Here is an 11,508-nt window from a genome sequence, read left to right on the forward strand (position 1 = left end):
CTCCTCCCTCTGAAGTTATCGCGCAGATGAAAACTCTTCGAAAGGTTGTCTCGCGCTTCCACCAAAGGAAAAAGTAGTCCCACGAAACTGGTGTGATTTATGTGCTAGTAAAGTACAAAAGCAATGCAAGTTTTATAGGAAGGAAAGGAAAAAGTCTGCGCAAGGGGCATTCAAGTAAGACGTCAGGTAAAAAATTAAAATAACCGTTGCAGCTGTTGCCTAGCCAAACAAACGGATGACGAGAGGACAAGCCAGCAAAACCTAAATAAGGATGTGACAGAGGAAGTGCAGGAGAAGTCGGTAAGTTGGAAGCAAAAAGAAAAATGTCAGCTGCATCAGTAGTGAATGCTGCTCCAAAAAGTTCCATATCGAGCAAGAACGGCAATGAACATACACGCGGAATATATATTTTATAACTCCGCCAGGCTTAGGTACTTTATTTTGAAATATACAATTTTTAGAATTTGTATTTCTACGTCTCCAGCTTAAAGCATCGAGTGGCGAAAGATTTGGAGAATAAAACTTAAAATTTAAATGGTAAAGGGATTGAACACCAACCAAACTAGAACGGCGCTTGCTAGATGACGTTCTCGTACATCTTTGGGTTTCTCTGTATATTTTCCTCCATGATCTTCTTGTGCATCGTCTCCCAAGTCTCCAGCCTAGCCAGCACATCAGGCAGGACTTCGCGCACTTTCAGGCGATTGAACTCGGGCCCGTCGCGCATGTCCACGTTGGTCCTGAAGTTGTAATTGGGCGTATAGCCATTGATTTTCAGGAAGTGGTCAAAGTAGAAAGGCACAATCTGCTCCTGCATGTTGTCTACAGTCAACAGGGAGGTGTGGGTAATCTGGTCGCCGGTGTAACCATCCTCCCTAAAGGCCCGCACAAAGTTCTTTGTGTTTTCAGAGATCACTAGCACCTCTTTCTCCTCCGGAATGACCCTCTTCTTGAGGTAGAGCCTTGGCAGGCGCCCCTCCCGTTTCGGCTTCGAGTAGGGCGGCTCTAAGTTGCGGCGCACCTTCTTCATTTCAATGTCAATGCGCCGCTCCACCTGATAGGCCTGGTAGGAGAGCTTCTCCCTGTAGCGCCGGCGTTTGCGTAACGTGGCTTCCACGGAACGGACCTTTTCAATGTCCATGTACTCGAACTTTGAAAGGATTTCCATGACGACGTCGCTAATGGCGGCCACCATGTCGGCAGTACTGGGCAGGACATCGCTGGTTCCGCGAACAGTGTCTGGGACTACGCGGCGCCACACTTCAGCCAGTACTGCGCGATGTTTGTTGAAGTCCTCGTCCGCAATAGTCTCCTCGATGGGCTTGCCGAGGTAGTGGTGAACCCTTTCCTCCATCTCTCTGGCACGGTCCTCCATAAAAAACTTCTTTGCGGACTTGCGAGCAACGTACTCCTGTTTTTCTTTAAGGTCTTTGGTACACCAATCGACAAAGGTCTCTAGTCGACCTTGCAGTTCAGTGTGAATGGACAAAGTGAAGTGCATTTCCAGAAGCAACATGAAGGTCTTGTTCTTAAGGCTTTCCAGGCCCTGCAAGAAGGACTCTGCGTCTGAAAAGACCTGCAGGATTGGGTGGACCTTTTGCATGTATACATCATAGTAGAAGGCGCGAATGGCCCAGGCATCGTCTTTGTCGCGAACGCGAATATTGACTATGGCTCGCTTTGCGATCGACACGTCATAAGGCTCCAGTTCCATATCCTCCTCGTCCAAGTCCTCTGCCGTTTGCTCCTCGTCGTCTTCGCCTTCAGTACTGCCGCGGCGCTTGTTTTTGGGAACCAGGTGTATCCAGTCGTTCTCTGCTCGCCAGTCCTGGTCACCCATTAGGTAGTGGAAGTTCTGAAGCATAATGCAACGAATCCAATGGCCCTCGATAAACACAATGTCCATATTGAGCATCATCAACTCGCGCTCAAGATCCCGAAACTCCTGCTTGAGCTTGTCTGTGGTCTCGTAATACGACTTCACTTGATACACCATCGTCATGGCCGCGTTGTACTCCTTCTTCTTCCATTTGGCGAACAATGCCTCATACAAGTTCTTTGTATTCTTCATGTCCACCCAGTGCCGCTCGTTCATGCGGTCGTAGATCTTGGTGCGCACCATTTGGCCCTGGATCAGCAGAGACTCGTACTTCAGCCGCATGGCGTCTTTGAGCAGCTGTATGCTGGTCTTGAACTTAAATGACTTAATGGTAGCGCGGCTCTTTAGCTCCTCAATGTAGTTCTCGTCAAGGTCAGTTATCACCGCCCCGTAGTACTTGCGGGTACCGGGACCAAGCAGCGTCTTGCGGACGTCCGGCACTTCGACCTCCAGTCGCAGGCGAAGGCTGTTTCGTAGTCGAGTGCTGAAAGTAAAAAACGTATCCTTGGGCCCTAGCATATCGGCCTGCTCCTTGTGCTGACCTGAAAACGGCAGCATGCGGTAGGGATCCTCATCCTCGGCGTTTACGTCAATAACCGCGGCGTGGAAGCGCGCGCGCCTCATCTCCTCGAACGGGACGAGAGGCTTGCGTATGTAGTCGAGGGGCAACTTGGTCTTATCCTCAATCACCATGTAGCTGCCACTGTCGTTCGAAAGGTCAGTGCATTCAGAGCTACTCAGCGAGCTGAGGCAGTTCTCAATGCTCTTAAGATCCTCCTCAAGGTCCGCGACCACCGCCCGGCGGTCCACTAAGAGACGCTCCTCGCCAGGCTCAATGTCCTTGGTCTCGTAAATGGCTTCGCGGGTCTCACGCAGCAGATCCAGGTACTGCCTCCGGCCGGGAAATTCGAGCTTGGCCAGCTCCTCGGGATCACGCGAGTGGAAAACGAAGTCGTAAGGCCGACAAAGGTTCTGCACTATTTCGCCTGCAGCCTCTTTGTTGTCGGTCCGGGTCGCGGCCAGATGTTCAGAAATCATGTGGTCAAAGTCATAGCTGGGCATGGTCAAGTCTTTGTCCACATACTTGCTGCTGGGCGGGTTGGCCTTCTCAAACTTCACCACCGGCTCCCGAACCTTTTTTGCTACTTTCGTAATCTCGGGAACCACGGTCTTTGGCTGATACTGGACGTGTACATTTTTCACTTGAGTCGGCGCCCAGTGGTCATGGTGATGTCGGGCCTCAAATATTTCTGTATATGGCCGCTTTTTGGTTCTCACATTGGCAAAACGAAGCTTTTCTGGTTCCGGTTGCTCCAGGAGCGGCAGAGGAGAATTCTGCAGCACCTCGTTAAAAATAGCCGATGGAATACGTTCGGCGGCATAGTCCCGCTTTCGTCGCGGGTGTATCGTCAGGGTCTTTTCTCTCTCCTTGGGTGCCGGCATATTTCCACGCCAACGTGCCGGCTGGGAATCTTTACCCCCCGATAACCGTTTCCGGATGATGTCACGTTGGCCTATTCCTAGCCCTTTTGACCCTCGATCGCAACCACCTTCTTCACGCTGGGAAACTTCATCCTCATTGTACGGAGGCTCTGGAGTCGGCACCCAGTCTACGTCCTTTTCTTCCTCAACTTCCAGACAAGGATCTGCCGCCCTCAGCTGCTCCTTCTCAATGCAGGGCAGGCCAAGCAGCTGCATACGAGCAAGTTTCTTTTTGTGGCGCTTCGATTTGGCCAGCTGCTGTTTCAGATCGAGATACTCCAGAGTCGTATTCACCTTGGTGGCGTCCAGAACCTCCATTTCCTCCACCGGGACGCGATCGTCGGGGACAAGCACTTTCTCTGGGAAAACGTAGCGGATAAGATTGAACTTCTTCACATTGTAAGTCGGCTTCGGCTTCACAATTTTTAAGTTTTTGCGAAGCCGGCGGTGGTAGTGCAGTCCGAGCCGCTGATCCACGAACTCCCTGACTGCGCTTTGTCGTTCTCGTCTTCTAACCAGCAACGGCTCTGGCGGGAAAAGGTCCAAGTTCGGGTCGTCGGGGTCAAGAACCTAAAATAAAAATTTCAAACTTACTTTACCTCAAATAAATAAACTTTTCACTTAAAAAATATTTATCGATAACTCTTCTCCTGGTTAATGTTGCTCCTGGGACTTACTTTTACCCTCCGAAAGCCTTGAATACCCACCTTGATAATACCGCGCTCCACGTCCAGCTTGATGGGCTCCTTGTGCGGCACAAGCTGATTGAGCCACTCCTCGCGCGTGAGAGCACCCTTGACCGTGCGCTGACCCTGCATGATTTGGTGCCGGTGCAGCTTGCCGCGCAGCCCGTCGCCATGCTTGAAGTGAAAGCCCCGCAGCTGGAACTTGTCGCCTATCTTGCCAACCTGGAGGTAGTCCTCGTCATCGCTACTCTGCTCACTAGGCGTGGAGCCCACGCTCCCCTCAATGCTCTCACCGCAACGGAGCTGCTGCTCAGCGTCCGGCAGGTGCTTCAGTTTGCCGGTGCGCTCCAGGAAGAATTGCTGGGTCACACGCGCCTTGTCGCGTCGCACACAGTCCTCGCGATGCATAATAGCCTTCAGCCTCTCTGTTTCGGTGAGGGTCTTGGGGAAAACCTTGCGCTTTCGGATGATGGGCTTGAGCTCCACGTGCTTGCGGAAGCTGCGCTCAATAGCGTCGTCAATGACCGCCACGTCAGCGCGCAGGTCGTCCTCGGCCACAGTGCGCGCCTCAATCTCTTTAACGGCGGCCTGCTGCTTCCGCCGCTCCTTCTCCTGCTCTTCCTGGCGCTGTTTATTCCGCAAGTAGATGTCCTTGTAACGGGCAGCCCGGCGCCTGTGCTCCTCCTCGATCTTAAGCTTGTTAGCCGGCTTATCTGGACTTCGGTACAGGTGCACGAGTCGTGGCGATCGAGGCGGAGCCACCTCCTCCTCCGGCGTATCCTTGATTTTCGTGTTGAAGCGTTGTGGAACTGCCAGTCTCTCCGCCTTCAGCTCGGCCTCGACGTTAACTTTGGTGTTCTTCTTCGCCTTCCGCCGCGCCATGTAGCGCTGGACGCGCCAAAAGGTCAAAGCGTTCTGCTGCTCGATCTCGTCTTGCTCGTACGTCGTCTTGTAGTCCATGCCATGGAAGTCCAGTTTCATAGGATTCTGCAGATCAATCACCTCGCAGATATGCGAGTCGGAAGTCTCTGACCCCGTGCTGGCACATAGGTTGTCCCCGTGCTTGACCAGCTTGCTGATCAAACTAAACTCCTGTTCCTTGGTAAGCGGGGTGTGGCGCAGCGCCACGGGATTGACCAGGCAATGTGACTTTCGTGGGTCCTGGGTGAGGAAGAACTTCTGTCGCGCAGGCGTCAGCTTAGCAAGCTGCTCATAGTTTTTGGGACACTTTCCAATGCGGGGCCGTGGAGCCCCGGCTACGAAGCTGGCTGGGCACGGACGTTTCCACTCCTCGCCCTTAAAGTTGGGAGGACGAGTAGACGGCGAGTGCATCGAGTCAACCAGTTCCTCCGAATCAGGCTCACCTTCAGACTCCTCCATGATCCATTCGTTGTTTCGACCATTGTCTTCAAGGGACTTCTGCGCTGTACTGCTGGTGGAACAAGCGTTCTTGCGCATCTTGACCGTCTCGACTCCGTCCCTGAAGTGGGAGTTGCTCGAGCTGGCAAAGTCCCGCCCTTTGCCTCGGATTACGCTTTTGCCGCATTCATCGCGCTTGTGCAGCTCAGTACGCTTGATATTGGCATCGGGAAACTCCAAATTCTGGACGGTCAGTATGTTCTTAGAGTCGCGCTGCCCAAAGAAGTCTATGTTCCGGAACTTTTCAATGGTTCTCTCCTCACGCGTCTTCCTTTCCGGGTGCTTTCTTGGAGGGCATTGGCGCTTGCCTGTGACTTCGACTTTCTGCCTGGGAGAGAAAATATTTCCAGCAGCTTCGTTAAACGCAGGGTAACCAGCGGTTCCCTGTTCCGACTTGTTATTGGTTCGCGCATGCATTTTCAGCGTCCTCCCCACGGACTCCATCCGATAGTTTTTGGCTTGCAAATTAGTGTTTGGCATCGACATCGTTAAGTTGAGCTGCTTGGACAATATTCGATTCAAAATATATGTATTCAAAGATATATTTTTGGCATGCAGAAATGTTTTTGAAACCGCAGACCTGTTCTTAGTTCTTACAGTTGCACAGGAACTGTAATTTTTACAATGAAACTTACAGCCATGCCTACTAAGTCGTTCTACCTCGATATATCCACTGTGTAAGACCGAATGAAGGATTTCCGATCTTATCAAATATTTAAATTCTTCTATAATTCTAATAAACTAAAGAATACATATTCTTAATCAGGATCAATAGACAAATCGATTAAATCAGTCTGTATGAACGCTGAGATCTCTGGCGCAATGCCCACTCTAGCCGTTGGAGACCTCCAGAATAAGAAGGTTTGAGTTTTTGATTTGACCTTTACTATTTCTGTATGAGTAGGGCGCAAGATTCAATAACTTCTTATATGGGCAGCACTATTTGGCTTTGCCACCGTTAAAAGGTGGTCTAAAAAACGTAGCTAAGGTAAAACTAATGGCTGTTTTCAGACTTTACTGAATTTTGAGAGCACTTAGAGTTTTATTTTATTTTTCTCAGTTTCGTTAGTATTGAGTACATTTTGTTGGAAAAATTCGGAGGGGTTGCCTATTTTGGCAAGACGGCCTAGAGCTTTTCGCATCTTCAAGCTCCCACCCTCGAAACGAATTTTAATTTCGGCAGAAGTCTGTGAAACTTAATGCTGAGCAGAATGGGAATCCACGAACCAAAGCCGTTGCCATCGTATTGGATGTCCCTTTCAGCCTCATCTCCATCTCGCCCTGTTTCCCTCCCTTTTTCGACCGACTCCGGATGGGAGATGCACGCGGCACAGGTTTTAAATTACTCAAAGAATATGACAGGGAAAATGTAACACAAAAAAAGTTAATTCTTGCTGACAATTTGAAAAAAAGCAGAAACCCAAAGTAATTTCACATGCCTTGGCTGCAGCTGATTGTATAGAGCATTTGTGCTTACATGTTTTCCTCTGAAACAAAAGACAGTTAATTTGATTTGTCGGCAGACAGAGTAGGCTTAGTTTTCAGCCGAGTGCAGAGGGGCTAATATTGTCATTGCCACCCATGTTCGAGGTGGGTGCTTTCACAGTGAAAAGAATTGCGGAGGCTTGGAAACCAATTAATAAATTAACCGAGAGAGAGAGATATGTTTTCAAATATTCAGATCTACACTTACTATAACTATATTTGCCAACTAAAATCAAAGGCCTAAATAAAATCTGTGTAAACAACATCAGCCAGTCCTTAATGGCTTAACCCTTCTTATTAGTTCATATAGGCTTATAACTTTTTGTCATTGCAAAACCAGCAACGAACAGAAAAGTAAATTGCAAGTGAGAAGAAACTCCTTAGGAAATACTAAACAGGAAGTAACACGCCCATTCATAAATATTATAAACTGATGTCAGAGTTTGGAGAGGCAAAGACTCTTCAGATACAAAAGGTCTTAAGTTTACGGCTTGTCCCAGTGTGCCGGAAGCTGAAAGCTGGGAGCGATCAGCTGATTGGAGCTTATAGCAGTGCAGTTAGATTTCCACTCTGAACTATAGTATTGCTTCGTATTGACAGAACTTACCTACCCGAATTCTTCGAGCAGTTAGTTCACGATATAAAATCGTGTATGTAGAATATAATTCTGATAGATTCCGATACCGATAATGCAAACATCCTTTGCAAGAGCATTTTATCGAACCGAATACCAACAATAAACAACTCCCCTCTCGGGCAGTTTTGGGGAAACACCGCCCCTACAAGACGTTCTCATGCTCTTTATTATAATTCCTTCTGCAAATTATGCATTGCAATTTTAGATTCTACAAAGTACTTATGCTGTGTGTATGCTTTTGTGTACTTGAAAATACCAGTGTGTGGCAGTTTGCGAACTTAATTTAATTTGAACCGAAAACGCATTTACACGTTAAAAATCAAGGCAAAACTTACAAGTTAAGTCCCAACTGGAAATTTTCAAATTTGCTGATTAACTGGTTTAGGAGGAACTATAAAATAAATACGCCACTTAAACTTCACTATTTTTTAGTTTTTCTTTTTTAAGTTCAGATTACATTTACATTAGCTGCTTATTTCTTTGTGTGCATCAGTCATTCGGGTTAACACTGTACTTGAAGCTTAAAATCAATTAATACACAATTGAAATTTGCGATACTTTCTGTCGAATATCGAGTGCTGTTATAAACTAGTCAGAGACAAAACTCTAATTGAATTAAGCGGATTTGTAAATTATTTGAGCATGATTAATTGATAAAACGAGTCCAATGTACACTCGGCGATAAAATCCTGAAATCATTTAAAGAATGACATCCTTTATTTAAGAACGATTCGTCTTGCCATTTTCAAAATGTAGCATGAAGTGATATGCTCCAGAATGACAAGGTCTATTAATGGTCTATTACGGGGGAGTATGCCCTTTCGGCCTTTTTAAGATCTCGGGCAAAAGTCAACGTTAACGGACCCACACAGATATTTATCTTTTTGCAGGATTTATTTAGTTTACAATTTTTTTTTCTTAGTTTAATATTTATCCTAAAACATATCATTGGAATATTATATCCTTTAATAAAGACATAACTGATGTAGGAAGCTTTTTCAACAATGGATGGAACACATATTCCTATATAGGATTAAAATCCTTTTTTTTTCCTTGGGTAGCTGCAGTGTAGCGCTTATAGTTTTTGAGATTATAGTTATAGCCCACCGAGCTAAAGTAGGCGTGGCCATATTCGAATCTATCACTAATAGTTACCGACAACTCGGATTATGCGTTGGCATCTAAAAAATATATAAGATTAAGACCAACTTTCCAGCTCTTATAGTTCCTGAGACAGACAGTCAGGCGGACTTGGCTAAATCGACCTCAGTGTTGATCCTGATCAGGAATATATATACTCTACGAACGGGTATAAAAATACAGTTCACAATTTATGTAAAAGGGTAACTCGAATTTTTTATATAATATAATAATTAACAAGAAGAGAATTTTAGCTTACATCCGACCAAAAACCAGATTCAAATCGAAGGGAGTGCATCCAGATTTGTATTGCCACAATAGTTTTAAGTGTTTTAAAATTAAATTAAGTGTCTGCCCGCATTAGTATTAAACGTTTTAAAATAACTCAATATTTTACAAAACACCAAAACCACAACATCTTTTTCCCCTCGAAGTAATCCATTTCGCTATCTTACCAAATGGCAATTAAACGAAATTAAAAACGAATGGAATGGAAACGAGGAAACCTTTTTTTCAGAAAATCACACCACGGGAACTCCTTTTCAGTCTCGGACACAGAAAAAACCTCCACTGCTGCAATTCTGGCAGAAGGTAATGGGTATATCGCCCTGATACAGAAGCTTTGGATCTCCAGAATCATGGGGATCGGATGGGGAACTGTGGATGGGTAACATAGGAAATATATTTCAGAACGGCCCTACCCTACCTACAAGAGTCTGCACCCGATTCCCGAGGAGGAGAGTTTCTCATTTAAATATTTCGGTTTTTGTCACAATCTTATAATTACGTTTATAGTGCGTCAAGATGTGTTAAGAATATATATTCATGGTCAGAATCAATTATCGCTTAAAGCACGGCCCCTCCTCTATCTGTATAATTGCTGAGGCCGAGGGAACCAAATACTCCGAAGAAGCCACCGCGGCCGGGATGAAGTCTATAATATAAGAGTGAAGATAAGAGTTATTGGGTTTGCCCCAGAATATTATCTTGTTGTCGATACTTATCGGTTTAAAATCTTATCAACAAATGCAGGTTATAAGAAGACAGTCGGCGCTGATTAAAAATTGGTTTACAGGTATATCAGGTATCTGATAATTTACACATCAATCAATATCAGTCATAATTGAGATCCAAAAATAATAAAAAAATAACAAATATTATATTGCCACCTCCATGTTTGATCGTCCTTTTGGTGTATTTGGGATCGAATGCTGTGTTTTTTGGGCATGTAACATGGAGCATACAGACAATTTAAACATAATGATGGACGTTATGTTGACATATGCCGAAGATGAAATGCCTTTGAAGTTGGATATTATTAAGGATAACGATCCCAAAGACACATCGTAGCTTGCTAAAAAGGGGATCCTGGACAATAAAGTCGGCGTTATGGATTGGTCAGCTTAGTCACCCGACTTAAACCCTATTGAGCATTTGAAGGGCATTCTTAAAAAGCGTTTAAGTGGTTTTAGGCCAAAAAATAAGGAGCATTTGTGGGAGAAAGTCCAGGAGGAGTGGTACTCCATTAAGCCAGCAATATGCTCCAATCCTGTGGAGTCTATGCCTCGTAGGTGTGCCAGAATTTTTGAAAAATCATGGTAATGCAACAAAATATTAAACCTGAAAACATTTCATGGTTAATTTTGCTAAGCTAGTCAATTTGGATGACGATAAGTCACTTCGTTTCTATTTTTATTTCCAAGTCAAAAACATAAAATTTGACTTAAATTTTTGTTTTTTAGTATGTAAGATAGATGTATATAGATAAAAAAAAATTAAAAATATCCACTCATCACCACGTTCCTTATTGAAAATGCGTATTCAAACCCAAAGTGAAAAATCGTTTCTATTATTTTTTCCATCACTGTATGTAAGTATTTTATAAAATATTTAATATACTTAAAAAGAAGAAACATCTTCTGTATCAAAACGGTCATGCGTTCTTTTCGGATGCATTTCATGCTCAACCAGCTGAAGTTGTTGTAATCTCAGGGAAGTAGCCTTAATGTTAACCTTTATTGAAGTCCTGTACAAGGTGTAAGACACTAACTGAAATGGTTAAATATATTAATACGCTACAGTTTTTAAAATAAACTCGGATTTGGGAGAAGCGACGAGCGGATCGAGGAGTTTGAGAGAAGAGTTGACGACGATAAGAGGAGCAAATAAGACTCGACGAAAATTCAGTTTAAGTAATGTAACATAAACATAATGTAACTAAAAGGTACTTAACCATTATTTTCCGTCTTCTTAACAACTAAAAATGAATAAATATGACTCCACTTTCGGTTCTCAGTTGTATCGGCTTATATATCTATATAGAAATATTTTTTTTTTTTTAATTACTATACTTTATTATTTGCCATCTGTTTTATAAAACGAAAACAATAAGCAAATTTGTTAATTACTTATAAGCTAGCAGGATGGTTTAGACTCCAGTGAGCCTAATCCATATATACAAGTACAAATATACATATTTGCAAATCTTTACATATTTTACATGTTTCTGTGAGGCATAATGTAACATAATGTACTTAACCATTCTTTTTTTAAAAACTAAAAATAAATAAATATGACTCCACTTTCGGTTCTCAGTTATATCGGCTTATATATCCATATAGAAATATATATGAGGATATCTCCACCGTCTGTTTAATTTAATTCAACAAAAATTATGTCACTCCCTTAAAATTCAGCATGACAAGAATTACAAGGGAGCGTATGCTCAGAGGAAGAAGGTTGGCGGTGAGTCTGATGGAGATGATGATGACTTCGGGGCG

At 44.4% G+C, this 11,508-nt stretch overlaps 1 protein-coding gene across 1 annotated transcript; it reads right to left on the minus strand.

Annotated features, from left to right (window-relative positions):
• Positions 1-420: 420 nt before the first annotated feature.
• On the minus strand, positions 421-5,955 carry LOC108113406. The gene is made up of 2 exons (XM_017223961.2): positions 4,069-5,955; positions 421-3,931 (listed from the first exon to the last, which is right to left on the minus strand). The coding sequence occupies exons 1-2, from the start codon at positions 5,950-5,952 to the stop codon at positions 578-580; spliced, it is 5,238 nt and encodes a 1,745-aa protein (XP_017079450.2). The 5' UTR covers positions 5,953-5,955; the 3' UTR covers positions 421-577.
• Positions 5,956-11,508: the final 5,553 nt, after the last annotated feature.

Source organism: Drosophila eugracilis, unplaced genomic scaffold (genome assembly GCF_018153835.1).
Source record: "Drosophila eugracilis isolate 14026-0451.02 unplaced genomic scaffold, ASM1815383v1 contig_1828, whole genome shotgun sequence".
NCBI lineage: Eukaryota > Metazoa > Arthropoda > Insecta > Diptera > Drosophilidae > Drosophila > Drosophila eugracilis.

Coding starts and splice junctions, on each gene's coding strand:
- LOC108113406 (XM_017223961.2), bottom strand. CDS start 5,952: ATGTCGATGCCAAACACTAATTTGCAAGCCAAAAACTATCGGATGGAG. Junction 3,932..4,068: donor TGGAGCGCGGTATTATCAAG/GTGGGTATTCAA, acceptor TTTTTATTTTAG/GTTCTTGACCCCGACGACCC.